Source organism: Rhamphochromis longiceps, linkage group LG8 (assembly GCF_057381845.1).
Source record: "Rhamphochromis longiceps isolate RC_006_pf linkage group LG8, R_longiceps_female_GT1.1, whole genome shotgun sequence".
In the NCBI taxonomy this organism is placed as follows: domain Eukaryota; kingdom Metazoa; phylum Chordata; class Actinopteri; order Cichliformes; family Cichlidae; genus Rhamphochromis; species Rhamphochromis longiceps.
The window spans coordinates 16,875,026-16,893,727 of record NC_140564.1 but is presented as its reverse complement, the minus strand read 5'-3'; the positions used below and the strand labels follow the sequence as shown (position 1 = coordinate 16,893,727).

General features: G+C 41.4%; 1 protein-coding gene across 1 annotated transcript in view; it reads left to right on the top strand.

Moving 5' to 3' along the window:
- rhbdl1 (rhomboid, veinlet-like 1 (Drosophila)) overlaps positions 1-18,702 on the top strand; it is a 54,061-nt gene that overhangs the window by 9,170 nt on the left and 26,189 nt on the right. The window contains exons 3-5 of the mRNA XM_085416130.1: positions 7,354-7,578; positions 8,536-8,684; positions 8,805-8,917. Coding sequence (XP_085272256.1) covers positions 7,354-7,578; positions 8,536-8,684; positions 8,805-8,917 — 487 coding nt within the window. The remainder of the gene's footprint in view (positions 1-7,353; positions 7,579-8,535; positions 8,685-8,804; positions 8,918-18,702) is intronic.

The window sequence follows — 18,702 nt, the reverse complement described above, 5'->3', positions numbered from 1 at the left end:
GTAGTAGTCGGCAGCAATCTAAGGTAATTTGAGAGCGCCCATGTCTCACACAGATATCGACCCCCAGGTCTGTTTTTTAAAGATTCGTCTGATTCGCACATGTGAACGCGAACAATACCCACGCTGTTGTGCACATGCGTGCAATTTGCATATATGCAAACATTTTCAAGAAGTTTATTATTAATTGATGCAGCCTCCCACTTCCTTGCTGTCTGTCTCACCGCCTCCCCTCTCCCTGATGTGCACAGACACACACAGACACACTAATTTAGAGGATATTTGAATGTTGATGCGAATCTGGCCTCTCATCGTGCAGCACGTGACGCGTGAGCTCTGCAGACAGAGTGCAGAGCGTAATATGACATTTTCATCCGGATCATGGGCGAATACCTTGGGCCTTCTTTCCCCTCCTCGCTCTGCGTGGCTCTCACCTCATTGGCTTCTTCGCTCTCTGAAGATTGGATTTAGTCCAGTTCTCCCTTAGCTTATTTATTTATTTTGCTTGCTTCTTTTCACATAACTGTATCTGAAGCAGATTTGTAAGTGATACTCCACAGTGTATAACAGATGACAGTCGTGTTGTCATTTGGAAGGTTCAGTGCTGCTACAGTGTTATAGCCGCTGCCTGAAGTCTGGTGTCTGTATTGATTTTGTGGTCTGGCCTCTGTGGAAAATGTAACACCCCTGCACATTATTAAAATGGACATAGCAAGATGCATTGTGTGTCTGTGTGTGTGTGTGTGTGTGTGTGTGTGTGTGTGTGTGTGTGTGTGTGTGTGTGTGTGTGTGTGTGTGTGTGTGTGTGTGTGTGTGTATTCTCAATCTGTGCCTTTTCAGCTCACAAGCTGGTGAGATTTCTCTCTGTTGTGTCTCTTAGCGGCTGTGTTCAACATTTTTCTTTTTTTTCCTGATTTGTTGTTCTACATTCGCTCCGTGAGTTTTGCAGCCGTGAATTCACACTGCCTCGCTCGACCTCAGTGGGTGTAAATGTGTTTTGAATCACACCGTTAGGCAACAGCTTCTCTGGTGTCTGCGCGAGACCGTGCGCGCTCGCACTAGTACAAGACAAGCCTCGCGCGTCGTTCACGTTCGAGTCATCTTTCATGCAGGGCGATCCGAGCCAGAGAACTCCATCAGTTCAGCCAGAGGGGTGAATAAGTAACGCTCTGCTAAAGCCTCTCTTGGGGAACTGTGCATACACTCACGCACGCCTGCACACACACACTCGTACATACACGAAAGACTAGTGGTCTGTGTCTGACTGCTAATCAGTGCAGACTTCTGCACAAGGAAACCAATAGATATTTTCAAGCAGCTCCACAGTAAAACGCAGACATTTGATCAATTCAGAAGGCTAAAAGACACCTGAGGTTTCAAAGGTCATACATTAGGGGTTTGGAGGGGATGAAAGTGTGAAAGATGAGCATGGGTTTAAGAACTCGGGGAAAAAGGATTTCACCGGGAAGTCTGATGTATTCCTATCCTATGTTTAATTTCACCTATTGAGCCCTCTGATGCTATCATGTTCCAGCTATGTAGCTGAAGAAGTGTGTCACCGCTCTCCTTCGGGTGGTAATTTGGCTAATGTTCGAAAGAGATACAAAATGGCAGCCATGGTTAATTACATGGGTGAAGTGTGTGCTTCAGAGATTATAGCAGGGGTTTCTCTGTGTTCAGGTTGAAGGATTTTTAGGACTTCGCCTTTTCCTGTTTTCATTTTTATCCTTTTGCCCAGATGTTGCGCTAATATTCTCCGGTCCCTCAGGAGGTGATGTTGGGGAAACACTTTTGAATTTGAATAAATATTAAATGTCTTAAACTGAGCGTTTGAGAGTCAAAAGTCTAGTTAAAGTTTCATTCTGGAAGTAGGCGATTACAGCATTTTTAAAGTTTCCAAGGTCTCCCAAGTCACAGTGCTCACGGGGCATCTCTCTCCTGGGACACAGATGCTACCTATCAGCATCCCACTGCACGCTGAACTCCAGTTGAAGCTTTGTGTTGGAGATGGGTTCCCAACTAAAAGTAATGCACTTTGCCTAAGTGTCCTGGAGTAAAGGCTTTTTTTCTTTTTGGAGTTTTAGCGCTGCAACTATTAAGCCATGAAGGAGGGTTGTGGCCGCAAACTGCTGAGAGGGAAAGGGGGAAAAAAGAAAAAAGGTGGACTCTGATTTTTTTTAAAAGGATTTGAGTAAGAAAGAACCTGAGTATCTGGGTCAGGGTAGAATCAGCGAGGCTGAGATCCGCAGTGATTTAGAGGCTGCTGCGAGAGAGCACGACAGAGTGAGAGAGAGTAAAGGAGAAGGGTGCTTTTGGCCCTTTGGATGACTCGCAAATTAGATGGTAAATGCAAACAGTGACGCTGTTAGCCTGGTGATGGTGAATCTGTAGCACTGTTAACTGGCACAGCCTTCGATTCTTTCGGCATCGATAACTGATTTATCGCAGGAGGAAGGAAAGTGGGCATAATCAGAATCATTTATGGATTGTTTTGCAGCTGCAATGCAGACATCTGGATGGCCTTTAAGATGCTTTCCCCCCCCCCAAATTGTTATTGCTAATTAGTATTGAGCTGCATGGTATTGACCATGTGGTGTGGCTAATTAATCCATCAAGAACGATTGACTCGAGCTGAGAGCAGCACGTACAACCTGCAGCCACCATGAGGCACACACTGCTGTCAGTCTGCTCCAATCAGCCATCCCTAAAGGAGAATACTGCCTTTATATGTGTTTGTGCTCTTTGCCTCTCCATCACTTATTTCCTAGCAGACTGTGCCCCATCAGGGAACTGATGCACACCTCAGAGATTTTCCCTTACAGCGCTATACTGATGTCATGTGAATTAATTTTTTCCTCCCTGTGCACTTTGCTTTTTCACTCCTCAAGTTTTGACTTTTGACGTTTATGTGTGTGTGTGTTATTGTCTGGTTGCCGTCTCTCTCCTGTCGTCACATCAAAAGACTGCTAATGCTCACTTTAGTGTTGGCAGTCCTGCATGTCAGAGAAGGTGAGGCAGAGTGACAGCCGTGCTTAACCGTGCCTTCAGGGAACAACTTTTCACTCAGGCAATATGAATGGGAGAGAATACAGTAGCAATGCAGAAAGAGGCGGTAGGTGCTGTCACTGAGCCAGATTAAATAAGCTGTGATCTTATTTGGAAAAGAAGCCAGTCCCATTTTCTTTGTTTAAACTGTACATTCAGTTATATTAAGACATCTCACCTTTCGCTGTCCACTGGTGGCCTCAGAAAAATCTGTTAATCAAACTCACGCAGACAGGCATCTGATCTCCCCGTCTTATGTTTCCCATCTCTGCCTTCTAATGTCCCCATGCTCCTTTTGCTCCGCTTCCACTTCCTGCCTCAAGTATTGTATAATTGCATTTTCCAGGCCTGATTTCCATACTAAATATGCAACCCTCCGTCTGTGGGAGAGCCAGCAGCCCAGCTCGACATCGTTCTGGTTATCGCTTTGCAACAGGCCCTTACACCCTCGCTGTACAACCACCAGTATCATAATTACCCACAGTTAGGATAGTTACCACATCCTGCTCTGTTAGCTTCCAAAAGGGATTAGCACTTTTTTTACCCCCCGATTTTTGCCTGAGCAATTTCTTGAAGAGGAGGGAAGAAACAGTCGCCGCTATTTGCATTTCTTCATTATTTGTTCATCTACATTTACAGATTTTGTCTTCTAGCATGTTTAGCTCATTAGCTTTTATAGATATTGACCCACAATTTCTTCCACTGTGGCTCCTGCTGTGTCTATGTATAATGAGTGTACAAGCAGCAGGGCCTGGCTAATGAATTACTGATGTTGTACCTTTAATGGTGGGTTGTACTTCCTGCAGGTCCCCTGAAGAGGTTCTGTTACACTTCACATGAAGCTGCCATGTTTGTCTAAAGTTACTGTTACGTGAAACCTGTACGTACAGTAAGGTTTTCTGTTGTAGCTGCTGCCTTCTTACTCTCTCTAGAGTCTCGTTTCGTCATACATTATGAGGCGAGTCTGCCAGCTCGCCTCATATGTTTTAGCTACACCAGAGATTTCCACCATCATCATAGCTGTGACTTATGCGTGCTCATTTTCTATTAGGAAATACAGATATTGAATCTAAAGTGCCCCTGCTGTGGATAGCCAGTCAGGCAGTATTTTCAGTGGTAACTCTGGTGGAAAAGAACTCTGTGTTGTTATCCTAGCAGTTCTCTGGCTCGGCTGTCAAAATCGTGGCATTAGGATAGTTTTCATCCTAAGCCTCTATTAAATAACTTATCAAGAGCTGGTGCTGTCAGCCTGCAAGCTTCTGCACAGGCCCTGCTCACTAAGCAAACCTGGAGCCCATGATTAAAATGAAGACATACAAACACACATGTACAAATGCCCTCTTTCTTTCCATGCAATAGTTCCTTTCAACTAAGATTTGCTTTTCAAGAGCGGACACACTTCAACAACATATTATTACAATGCCTGAGGAGTAATTGATCTAGCCAGCAGTCAGGCTTACATTTGTCTAAATTTAAAAAAAAAGACCCTACTCATTGAATAACTTTCTTATCTCTTTTTTAAAAATCTGTTGTGTGCTAAAAACCAATCACATGTTTTTAAACATGTAACATAGCTTTTGTAGGAGGAAAAATAAAAATTCACATGCTCTCACAAATTCATTAAGCACTAAATACCTCTCAACTTCTGCTTTAGTTAGAATAACATCTAAAGCTCGTCATGAACATATACTGTGTAGTTTCTGAAAGAAGCGTTGTAGTTAAATTAAGTGCTGGCAGATAGATTTGCCATCATTAAACTGTTGTTTTACAGTGTACCTAATGTAATCTGCAACATTCTGCATTGTAAAAATATTACTGCCTTGTGCTATATGGAATAAAAGCTTCACAACAGAATATTGCTGGTTGCCATTACACTGACATTATACTCAGTCATGCCGGCCTTATGAACAAAACTGTAACAATGTTCTTGGGCGCACGAACAATAAAGGTTGAAACACAAAATAAAAACGATAAGCAAGATATTTGTATTCAATCAGTAAATGTATACAGTAATTCACTATCAAAGGAACAGTAAGTAAGCATCTGAATAAAATATCTTCCTCATTTCGTCTTCCTCACAAGCTTCATCTCCCTAACTGAAGTCAGTGCTCTAAAACAGAAAAACATGCCTAAACATGCTCATATTTAGGCATGATATTGTCGCAATCGCTTATTGTCAGCAGATTTCCAGACAACTGATAAGAAGTGGGCTAAACAATAAGAGCAGCTGGTGATGGGCTAACATTATGCCAGCTAATGTTATGCTAGTGTCTTAAAAATTGCACCTTCCCTCTGATAAACGGTTTGATTGCATTCTCACATTGTGTTAGAGCTTTGGGGGTTTTGTTTGCCAATTTCCAAGTCCAACAGTGTTAGATCCACTTCAAAGAACATTTTAGTAGCATCAACTAATAGCAGCTAACATGGGTTAACAGCAGCTAACATGGGCTAACGGCAGCTAATATGGGCTAACAGAAGCTAACAGAAGCTAACATGGGCTAACAGCAGTGCTCACTAATAGAAAAGTTCATAATATCATCAGCAACTCACCTCAGTATTGCTGTCATTGGACAGAATTGACAATATTCACAAATAATAATGCATTCCTTTAAAAATATCCAGTCTTTTTAAACTGCAGTGTATTTGTTTTACCAAATCCCTTCTGTACCAGCGTTTGTCTATCATTCCCGACATACAGACTGGCTGTCAAAGTGACAAACTAATAAACTCAATATTTATAACTTGACTTTGTCCTGCGTAAGCCATTCCACTTAGTCTAAGTTTGCAAAAACATTAACTAAACATATAGAAATCATCCATAAATGAAGAATAATGTAATAACAGGTAAGAAGTTAAGAAAACTACAGTGTCCCTAGTCTTGCCTTTGTGAAAGCAGAAGTTTATGACTGTTAGTTTGTTCTGATCCAGGGTGATTAGTCACACTGATGAGCTTCTCTCAGATTATGTGAGAACAAACCCTCCTTTGTTTTTGTTTGATCCACTTAGTGTGAGGAAAGTTATGGATTTAATTGCTGAAATGAGACCAGCAGGCGAGATGAGATCTGTTTATTCTGGCAAGGTGTTTTCCAGCTGTTGACAGTAATGCTTCTAAGGTTCTCTTGTTTGCAAAAAACCCCCTCAAAAAAAAAAAACATGATATCATCATATAGCTAAAAATAAATAAATAAATCAAAAGCAGCAAATGAATAAAGGATGCAAGGTGCTGATTCCTTAAAGTCTTTAATCCTTTCTGAATACAATAATTAGGCGGAATTTTGGATAATAAGCTTTTGTGTTCTCTTGTTGAAAGGCTGATACCGCTCTCATGCCAGCCTTGCAGCTCATTTAGCTTACTTAGCATAATGACTGAAAAAAATAGCCTAGCTACATCCAAAAATAACAAACTCCCAACATGTTATGAATCATCTTGTTGGAACCGTACTAAAACTTAGCTTTAAAAAAGACAACTTGGCTTTTCTGCTGTCCTGTGTTTAAACTTTACCAATACTACTTGGTGGAGAAAAGACACTGGCGGCCTGACAACCACATGTTTATGTCAAGATTTCAGGAAGTTGCATGAGATGTGGAGTGTTGTATAGTAAGCTCTAAAGGTGCTGGTACACAAACTTGCTCTCTTTGGACAAACCCAGGCTTAGTCTTTCCTCCATTTTCCTGTGGATATCGTTTATATTTAACCATAGACTGTATATGAAAGATGGATGTAGCCTGAAAAGTGAAGCATGTTCTCTTATTCTGTCGAACTGCCAGCAGTTGCTTGAATTTTACACTTGCACAAAGAAATCGGTCTATAGAAGTATAATGAAAACCTGCTGAATTGGATCTGTCCTCTATGTAAATACTATATGAGTTTAAAGTCTTATTCAATACAACATAATGCTTATTGAAAGTTACAGCACAATTTTGAGTCACAATGTGGGATAAAGCAGAGTTTGCTATGAGCATGCAGTCCACTCTGGTTTCAAGACAGCTGGAGGACAGCAATGGGCACATTCAGTTCAACAGCACTTTACTAATCAGCTGTGGCTATGTCCATCATTTATGTACAGTCTTTGTATTTCGCATACAGGCGAGAGAATGTTATTGAGCTTCTTATCTGGTGTTTTCCCCCTGAAATCAAACAAAATAAACTGAAGAAAAACCTTCACGTGATCATTAAAACTTCACAATAAACAGTAAATAGATGTTTTTATATGCCATTAGCCTAAATTAACATTCAAACATTTACCAACAAGATGTTGCACACACTGAGTTTATGCATCTTTTTTGTTTTCTTTTTATTCTTTTCCTCAGATGAGCAGCAAACGCTCCAGCAGTTTCCGACGAGCCATCGCCAATGGCCGCCGCACACTGCAACGGGAGATCCTTCTGGACGAGACGGGGTTGGGTCTTTATAAACGTTTCGTCCGTTATGTGGCCTACGAGATCCTGCCCTGCGAAACTGACCGGCGCTGGTATTTCCACCAAAACCGCCTGTGTCCCCCGCCCGTCTTCATCGCCATCGTCACCATCGTCCAGGTTAGTGGGAAACATTATCAGCTGGTTTCAGAGTGTTATAAAGTGATGGAGGTTATTCTCCTGATTCATCCACAGTGATCTGGGCATTCCTAGAGCTTTTGGCCCCCAGCATTTTATTTAAGATCCACAAAGTCAGCATCCAATCCCCTAAATATGACTTCACACTGTTCTGTTAGCTCAGTTGTTCGCCTTAGACAGCCTGAAAAGATTTTCTGCCTTTGATCACACACTTTTACTGTGAGCTTGATATGAGCTGGTAACCCATTTGGGAGTCGGAGGCTTAGTGGGTGCATTTAATGTCATTCCTCCAAGCAGAGTCCTTGAGCCAGCCTGCGTGTAGGATTTTTTTCTTTTTTTCTTTCAAACACTGGTCTTGGAACTTGGAAACCAGGTCAGTAAGCACCCTGGCCACCACCACAGTGGCTTTAATTGACCTATTATGTTAATTTTGAAAAAAGAAAAGCACCAGCACAAACGCCCTCCGAGACTACAGCTGAATGGTTGCAGATTAAGCGGCGGAAATAACCTACAGCTTCTTAACAAAACTTCATCATTTTCCCTGAAATCATCTTAATTCTTTGGGAAAGAAAGCTAAGTGCTCTTATAATGCCTCCAAATGGCACTGAATGGTCTGTAATGACAATGAGAATGTGATAATAACAGTTTGCATTCATTTTAATTCACAGAAACAATGAGTCATTATTTTATGAAAAGAAATTAATGGAATTGAACCAGATGTGCCATTTTTTTTCTTCTGTGGGCAGTAATTGTCTGCAAGACTCTAATGAGCATCAGCTGAAGAATACAAAGAAGAAGAGAACCTCATGCGGCGTTCATAAAGCACAATGGGTTTTGTTTTGCGGGGCACTTTTCACCTTCTGTACAAGCACTCTGCAGAGAGTGCGTGTACTCGGCACAGATTGACAGTTTGGTGTCATCTTTGTGTCTTTGTTGCAGATTATTGTCTTCATGTGCTACGGCATCATGCTAAACAAGTGGGTCCTGCAGACCTATCAGCCTGACTTCATGAAGAGCCCCCTGGTCTACCACCCCGGCCACCGTGCACAAGTGTGGCGTTTCTTCAGCTACATGTTCATGCACGTCGGGTAAGCTCTTGACTCCTGCGGTACTGGTTTAGAGAAAATTCAGGTTACCTGCAGCTGATGGCACACGAAGGCCAATGCTGGCAGTTTTAATCTTACTTTCATTGTGTGCTCTGTCCTCAGTTTGGAGCAGCTGGGCTTCAACGCTTTATTACAGCTGATGATCGGCGTTCCCTTAGAGATGGTCCATGGCATCCTACGAATAAGTCTGCTTTACATGGCAGGAGTGCTGGCCGGTGAGTTTTTCATTAAGTGTTTTATTGTAAGTAAAGCAAGGAGCATTATTCAGGTTTCTTACATGGTGTCATACACAAATTGCTTGAGAAGCCATATTGGATGAACTATTCACTATCGAAGGTCTACGTTCTTGCCTTTCACTCAGTTCTCATGATTTATATCATTTATTCTTAATGTTTAGGAGGTTTATCACTTGCTCACATCCCGATGATTAAACATACCTTGATTATTGTAATTCATTATTCCTCTGCCTCAGCAAATCTTCCCTGGATCACTTCAGAATGTGGTTCGAAGGTCACCGGGTCCTCTAAAATGTCCCATGTAACACAGATTCTGTCTTTCTTTCACTGGCTTCATATAAAGTTCACGGTACAATCACTTGCAGAGCCCTTCGTGGTCAATGTGCCTCCATTTATCATTGAGCTACTACAATCACGCAAAACATCTGAATCTTTGAGCTGATCAACGCTTGTTGTCTGCACCTAAATCCAAGTTAAACTCACTTCCACTGCACCTTAGATCTGTGGATTTAAGACCCACCTGTGCAGGTTTGCCTTTATTTTGTTTTATCCCTTTATAACATTTCAGTTGTTGTATCTTATTCTATATTGTAAAGCATTTTGTGACTTTTGTTCTTGAAAATCACCACGTAAAAATAAACTTTGATTATATTTTTGTTACGTACATTTTTGACATCCACAGAAAAACATTTTTGCTTAACAATTGCAAGCATTAAAAATAAAACAAAACAAAAAAAATAACAAGACTACTGCTAATTGTGGTGACATAATGGCTTTTTTTAAAATTAATGATGAAATGGCACATCTAATTTTTCATGTTTAATGTTTATCTCCAAATGGTCATAAATGCCTTCTTATGTTTAGAGACACATCAAATTGTGTGTTTAGGCTGGTTTATACACTCCGTGTGTGTGAGTATGTGTGAGTGTGTGTGGTTTAGGATTTCTAAGCAAATGGCGAGACGAGTGGAGATGATTTGGAGAGCGATACGGACCGTGCTTCCCTTAAAACAATAACATAAACAGAAGAAGGCTGTTTCTTCTCCGCTCTGCTCTTTATTCATGTGTTTCTGCCGGTCTGCAGCACATCGTACTGACCTACTTTGTTTATTCTTTTATTACTGTTTGTACAGTCGACGCCTCAGAAAAGCTTTGGGTTTTTTGGTTTTTTGTGTGGTTTCGTTGGTGGTTTATCATTTATCAAGTTAAATATGTTATATTTCTCTTCATGTTTGCTGTATAAAATACCCACAACTATCCGCTCCCATCTACTCCCAGCGAGTCAGACTGAATTTTTTTAGCTTCTTGTCCTCGAGCTAACATGTGCGGCTGCCCGATTTGATACTTCTGATAAATTTGACCCGGCCTGGCCCTTCTGGGGAAGAAAAAAAAGTGCAGAATGTAAATACAAAATATGCCAAAGTGAACGCAGCAGAGTGACTCACATCGCCCAGAGGTCGAGCTGCAGCGCTCAAGTCTTTGTTGACGGGGAACCTCATTAACTTTCATCGAGCCGGTTCGGAGATTGGAAATTTTAAATCCACACTGATTGTGAAAAGTGGATTCACTTTCTGAGTAAAGCATTTGCATTAACAGCATTGCATTTGCGAGACCTCATATCAACACTGCTGCATTAAATTCCTGTTTCACTCAGCTTCACTTCAACAGTTTTTATCATTGGGTTTCATAAGACTTGCTAACAATTATTTAATTACTGTTGAGAGGAGAAGTCTAATTCATACTGAGTTAATCATCTATTATTTTCAGTAACCTGTTTTTTTTTTTCTTAGGCTCCTCTTTCTGCGTGACTACAAATTAAAACGCTCCATTTCTTGCCTTTCCTGGCAGCTCTCTGCACACAGTAAGATGGAGTTAAAGCTTCTCAAAAAAATCCCGGTACTCTGCAGAAAAAAGTTTAAAAAAAACAACCCCATTCCTCCACGCGCTTGCATGCACGCACACTCTTAACACTCATGAATTATTGTAGCTTTGATTTATTTTAGCAATGATGACAGAGAGAGAGAGCAAGCAAGCGTGGGACTTAGAGGAGGAAATATGGGAGAGTAATGCAGGGTCTCTCTCTGGAGAATTAGCCTAAGTGCAGTTTGAAATGCTGTTTGGAGATTTAAGCTGCAGCCTGAATCCAAAGGGAGGATAAAGCAGCAGGCGAGGTGACATCCGTACCTCCAGAGCACGGAGTCAGAAATGCTTTGAATTTGTGTATAACATATTGAAATCAGAGATGTGCCTCTGTTGAATTAACTCTAAAGGTCAACAGTTTACGATCAGGAATCTATAAATATGTTTGTATCTTTATATCTGCAGAAGGAGTGGCTCCTTTTCCACCATGAAGAAGAGTTCGCTATGTCCAAAACAGACTAGCCTAACATTGCTCTATACCACTGATTCACCTACCTGTTTGTAAGGACGGGAGAAGGTGAGGTCATCTGTAGATGCCAGTAAATCTTACACACATTTATCTTAAATTTTATTGCATTTACCCAAAGACATGTAATCATGATCATCATCAGTGCTGCTCAGGTGACAGAGCGAGATGTCACACTATGTCAGCTACCCAGCCAGTTTTGTGTGTGAGGGTGTGTCTGTGGGTGAACTGTCAAATCATTTTGACTGTTTCTATAAGGAGAGGATTTGCCATTAATCATTTAGCTAATGGGTTAATTTGGGATCAGCGTTTTGGACTAAAGAGTAAAAGCAAAGTTAGAAATTGGGAGCTGCACAACCCCAATTCCGTAAAAGTTGGGTCCATCCACAAATAGCTGCTACTTAGTTCTAAGTAACAGAGGTAACACAGCAATAAAGCAGAACTTTGCTCAGTAAAACTAGAGCACAAACGTCTTGGATCTGGTTTGTACCACTCAGCAGGTCATATCATAACTCAGATATTTTTTTTAACTAAACGTGGTGAGGAGCCACACACATGTTCATGTTCATTTCACAGATATGCAAAATATGCATGGGCCTTGATGTGTGCAAACTTTAGTTTAAATGCTGTCTCCCTCCCACAGTTCTTTATTACCTGAACTTGTTAGAAGTTACCCTGTGCTAGATTGCACTGTGAAACTCTTGATTTTTTCTTTCTTCCTTTGCATATTTCTTGCCCATGGCTATCTCATGTTTATATTCATGCAGTCGTATTCTAGCTTATGAGTTCAATCATGTTGCTTGTTGTTTTTTGTAAGGCAGCAGAAATTTGAGTTTATAGTTACACTGAATGGATGCATTTATGGAGCAAAGTGCTGCAGGTATTGTGCCTTTATGTTCGCCTTAATACACTACATGAATTTCTGCACTGCAGGGCTCGCTCTCAAAGCCAAAAAGAAATGTCTGCTTCCTGTTGGGATTTTTTCTTGGATGCCTTTAAATGTTGGGAAAAAATACCGATGCTTCTTCTCTCCAGTTATCTTAAAAATGAGGTCACAAAGATTTTGGTTTGGGCTGCTGATGCGCATATGCAGACAGTATATAAATCTTTGATGTGGGCCCGTTCGCGACTATGTTGTGTTGGTACTAAATTACAGTAAAAAATTAGGCACTGTCGTTAGATATGTGCCTACAAAAGTATCGATTCTCTAATGGTGTTTCCACAGTGCTGTTCAGACCCCGGTACCTGTCCTTGCTCATTTTGCATCCTCTCAGTAATTCTTTATGGCTCTGCTGCACAAAGACTGGATGAAGAGCTCCACTTGGGTTTCATGTGGAGAAATTTGAATAATGTCAGTCAGAATTTCAGACTATGTTGGCGAGATGAATGTAGAATCTCATGCCGTGTTCCAACTTTTCAGTCTGTCTCCACATTAAAGAGAAGCAGCAGGGAGTCCTTTTTTTTCCATCTACTTTCTTTTTTTTCTCCACTCTCTCTTTTGCTTCTCCTTCCCTCGGGCTGATAGCTCACTTGTGGTGATCAGGACATCAACAGGTGCCAGAACACCATGTTTTTCCTCGTAGCGCGGTGTGAGCCTCAGGGTGTCTGCCGCCTGTAACACCTACTGTTCGAGACGGTCCAAATCTTCCAGCAGCCTCTCATACGAGCGAGACGGCTGCTGGAGGTATGTCCCGCTCAACCTACATATCAGTGTGATGATGAGGTTGTAGTGTTGACATTCTGTGCTGTTTTTTTTTTACCTCCTTGCCTTTTGCTACAGTTTATTCTGCAAATAGCTGGGGTACAAGATTTACTTTGGAAAGTAAAGCGAATTTGTTGTAATAGCAATACAGACTCAAAACTTCACATTATGTCGTAAAGAAAAGGTTATGAGAGGAACAAGATTAAACCACTTATTCAGAGAAAGCCAAGGCGTTAGTGCACATCCTGTAAAATGCATTCTCTTTTCTGTTTGCTGTTGCAAGAAATACATTTTGCTTGTTTTTTAAGAAAGATGTTTCACTCAGCTTTGTTCCAGTTTTATTTTCGTGTGCGCTGAAGTATTGAGCAGAAAAAAATACCACGTATAATTGGTTTGCTATGTTTATTCTCAGATGGGCTTTGATAACGAATGCTGTATAAACACAATAAAACTGAAAGAAAATTGATCTGGAAATAAAACAAAGGCAATACAACGATACTTAAAGTGACTTGCAGAAGGTGCAATTTTATGCACAAAGACTTCAGTGATATGCTGCTCTGTGCACACATGAATAACACACACAGGCAGCTGAGGCTCAGGTGTTGTGGATTAATATCAGGGTTGGCAGTTCGATCTGGTCCCCCCATTGCCAGAGACCCCTTTGTAAAGATACTGATCCCAAAGCAGGAGGTGAGCACCTTGTATGGCATCCCCACTGGTGTGCTGAAATACGCCTATGGGTACTGCCAAGTTGGAACAGCACTGCATAGGAGCAGACCATTTACCTTATTGCATAATGGACCCCAAGAAATCTGGGATCAAGCATTTTCTGAAGTTCTACAGAAGCCTTGTTGTATGATAAGTGAGTCTGACACATCTGAGCTAGCATCACGAGGACCTGCTGTAATCCTACTACCAAAGTAATTGTTAGAATCAACATATTGATAGTTAGCATTATACCATCTGATTGGAGGCAGCAGTCCAGTGAGGCTACATCCATGAGACGGCAAGTAATTTTTGGTTTTATTGAATGTAATATAATTCAAAAAGCTTCAGATAGGAGGTTGCTGCTAAGTTGCTTCCACTGGGGGAGAAGATGATACATATATAATCTGCTTAGAGTAGAATTTGCCCGGTCTGACAGCCGACTCCTGACTCACCGAATATTTATAACACAATTTATAAACAAATGAATTAAACGGTAAAGGTGACAGGCCGCACGCCATTATTTACTACGACAAAATCAGAAGACGCATACATCCATCATACACAAAACTGATGCAATTTGTCTTTCCAAACGAGGTCTGACAAACGGGTGCTCGACTCTCCCTCCTCATTATTATCTCATGCAGAGCACCGACTGGACTTTGGAGGTTTGTTCCTGAGCTACCAGACAGAGCTGCTGTTTTGGTCACACTTTACTTTGCAAATCCCAAGAAGACGTCTTCACACTACTTTAGACACTAAACTGTCATGATTCGGCCGTGTGGCAGGCAGGATGAGGACCCAAATTGCAAACTCACAGACACGGGGGATAAACTCAAAATGCAGCTTTATTGCTGACAGGTGATAAACAATAACGATGATACAAAAGCAATGCAAAACTACACTAAACTGGGAAAAGCTAAAGTAACATATACCGGAAGACACGGGGAGAACCACACACGGCATGAGGGAGAACGCGACGCCGAACAGAGGGAGACGCAGACAGAAATACACAGAGGGTAAACGAGGAAAGTTTGAACACACGGGGAACACAGGTGACGCTGATAATCATAACGAGACAGGGCGGGGTGAACTGAACATGACATGTACAGGCGTGAGAGTCACAAAGTAAACAGGAAGTGCACAGAGGTTCAGACAGGAGGAGAGAGAGCACGGGGAAAACACAGACATAACGGGCTGGGGAAACATGGAATAAAACATAAGGAGAGACGAGGGCTCAGATACACAGAGGGGCACACAGGGGGTGAGAGTCACAACGGGAAAACACATAAGGAACAACGTAACAGATCAACCCAGGAAGCATGGCCTAAATAAGGAACAAAATACAAAAATACATGAAAACTAAGAATACTGGGCCCACATGGCCCAGGACCATGACACTAAACACTACTTTTTTATTATATTTTGGCCAACTAAAAGTCCCACACCTAAACCTATTCAATTAGATGGTAAAGACAATGAGAGATCGTTATTTTCACAGTACATTTCTGTTGAACGTTTAGAGATATTGGTCATCTTTTGACGTAAAGGTACTAGTAAGTAATTTCTTTAGGTTATGTAATAGGAAAAAAAATGTTGCACTCATATATATACAGCGATGTCTTCTCATAAACTTAGAATTAACCCGTTAAAAATACATAGGAGTGGGCGCCACGTTGCCCCGTGAGTACACTGGTCGAGATGGACATTGCAATTCCATAATTGCCTCTTGAGATTGACCATGTGGTCTTTCTTTATAAGCTACTTTTCATTTAAAGATCATTCAAACTGAATATGACCATTTAACATTTGTACATCTATATTTTTGTCATGTCTTTCTGATTATGTTTTTGTCCTTCCCCACCACTGCTCTCTTTCCTGCACATGCTTATTCCCAATTATGTAACAGGTAGTTATTGTCAGCAGATTAGACATTACCCCCACCCCCCAATGTTAGCTCCACTTTAAAGACCATTTGATTAACGTCGCCTAACAGCAGCTAAGAGAGTCTAACAGCAGCACTTACAGAAAGGTTCAGCATAACTGTATCGCTGCCATTGACCATAAGTGAGCTTCACTGACTCAAAAGCTCCTTTATCAAAGTTACAGCCACCCTAGTTGGCATTATGCACTTGAATTTGGAGGGATATGATTTTAGAAAGTTTAAGTAAATATTTGAATGTAAAATGCTTGAGTGTTTGCAAAATAGTAGCTCCATATTTATCAGCAGTATATGAGAGAGAACAGGAAACTTTGAATTTGCTGGCCAGACCATGAGAAAAAGGTCCATGCTCACCCCACTTATTGAGAGACGTGTGGCCTGATGGGAAATGGTAATGGAAATGTGATAAATGGCTGCATGTTAGTATAACCTCATTGTTGCAAGCTAGTTAATGTTGTCATTACTTAAAAAGCATCTCACCAGGTTACATGTAATGTTTAATCCTTCAGCAGTTGATTAATGTAGCTCTGAAATTGGGCAGGACTGCAGGAGTGTCAGATTTCCTCCGCAGCCATGAGACGCGCTCTATTGTCGGCCCTAATTTAGTCTAATGATTGTTTCTGCGTTCGCTCAAGGTAATAAAAGCCCGTTCCGTCTCCAAATGACTGAAGGTCTTCTGACTTTTTTTTTCCACCTGTTATAGTACTGTGTTCACATTCACAATCTGATTGATGCTTTATGAAAGCATGCTGCACATATTAAGGCAGGGTAAATTGATTATATCTGCTGCCAGTGAATACAGGGCCTTGGTGCATGGCCAAGAGTGGCTTTGTCTATCATCTACTTTGCTGATGTTTGATGTTTAGCTCAGGCACACAAGCTAAGAGTTATGGATGCCTCCCAAGGCCTAATATTGTATTTCGGGGTTAAAATTAAATAAGGATATTTAATTTTGTCATTGAAAATATTCTTACAGTCAAAACTAGAGCTTTATTACTTCAACATTTCCAGTGTATTTGTTTCAGCTCGTTCTTCATCTCTGATAAATATGCGGTACTACGCCACAAGCAATTTGACTGTATTTTACTTTACTATTTAAAAATAATATGATTGGAGAGTGTAAGTGTAATTTAAGCTTATTTGCTAGCGTTTCCTGAGTGTTTAGTTTATCTTTTTTCAGATGGCTTTTAGTTAAACTGCAAATGAAACTCACTGTTTGTATATTCCAGCGCAGATGTCCAAGAAGCAATGACATGAAATGTTATTTTAAACAGATTATGGATCCTACTTCCTTTGGGGTTTGACATGCAGGGTTACACATCGAATGCAGCACTCAAATGTATGTAAAAGATGGATTCACTCAGTCGATGGACTTCAGTACAGACAAACCGACTGTGGGATTCAGGGTTAAAATAGTAAATAGCTGCCACGCCGACGTCACACTGCATCAGCAGCATCTGCAGCCGAGCACGTTTAATGAGCAGGGGGAGCAGATAAAAAGACAAGATGGGCCGGGACAGGAGAGAGGAAGCATTACAGAGCAAAGGGCCGAATTAATCACCCTTATTGCCGGAGGGATGTGACTCGTTGTCTGACTCTGGCTCTGGCTCTGACTCACTGGTGTAGAGATATTTAACAGCATCACTGATTTGCCTCTCTGAGAAGTTGTGTTACTGTGACAATGCATTGTTGCAGTGTGTGTAGTTTGCAAGGTGAGATTTCTGTCTTTATAGTCAACCTTGGCAGAGCTGCAGTGTGTGTGTGTGTGTACAGTGGTGCGAATGAAGAGCCTGGTCCTACGTTTCTGATATACTCCCCCCGCTGCTGCTGAGACTGAGGAAGCAGGGTGACCTTGGAGCTGTGCAGAGACCGCCAGTGTGATTATGGTAATTCCCAGTCCCTGAATTCCACCCCATAGTGAACTCTTCCTAGGTGACACCAAGCTCACTTCCTCCAGCCCCACTGATAAAAACGTGAAGGGTGGTGAATATTTTTACTGTAACGCAGCCTCAATTAGTTTAGCCCATTTGTATGGCGCGAGCTGCCTGTGTTCATAGCTGTCCGTGTGCATCTCCTGTGTGAAAGCAGCATTTTTCAGGCACTGTGATGGAGGCACAGAGGACGCCGTTTCTCCGCTCGCTCTGTATTCCCTTTACTTCAGTAGTTAGTTTCAAGGTTTTTCCGATGAAGCAGCACATCACGCTCCCTGTAGCCATCACTGTGGTGTAATATCCTTGAGCACTGGAAGTCATTTTATGCTTTTTTTTTTCTCTTTTCTGTTTTTTTTTTTTTGCTCTGGCATGTTGGAAGAATTTAAGTAATTTCCCACCAAGGTCAGCTATTGTGATCTTTATTTGAAAAGTAGATTTGATTTATAATTGAGCAAGCAGCGAGTTTTTTTTCCAGCTATTCTTATAGTCAGAGCATTTGTTTGTTCACTCTGTTCATTTCTGAACATTGTGCATCTGTTTCTTCCATTTCAGGCATTCTCATATGCCCACACACTCTCCCAGATCAGATTTAATTGTACTTTACCCTGACTATTGGTGCACTGCTGTGCTGAGCTGTTTCCTCTCAGCAGCTCTGAGGACGTTTCGAGTGGATGCTATTGATTTTTCTCGATGCCCCCTGGTCTCATATATTATCGTGTATATTTTTTCCCCATGTGTAAATTTTGGACAGGGTAGAGAAATGCAAATTCTCTGAGGAAACCGTGGTGCGAGTGCTTTCACACTGACCCTGTTATCTCACGGTGAGGCTGATGAATCGTTTCTGTTCCTGCAGGCCTGAGCGTGGCGTCAGCAGCGCTGGATTCTGGCTTTTGTACATTTTGACAGGAGCCATCCCGATTTATGTTCTGTTTTAACTTTGGATCTGTGTTTCTGTTACTGAAGTTGTTCCTCTAAAGATCTGCTTTGACTAGCGTGCAGGAGCGCAGGTGTGTAGTGTTTTGTCACTTTGAGGAAACTGACAGCGTGGCTGCTCCGCCACAGCTTGACACTGCAGATAAGTAAAAAAAAAAAAAAAAAA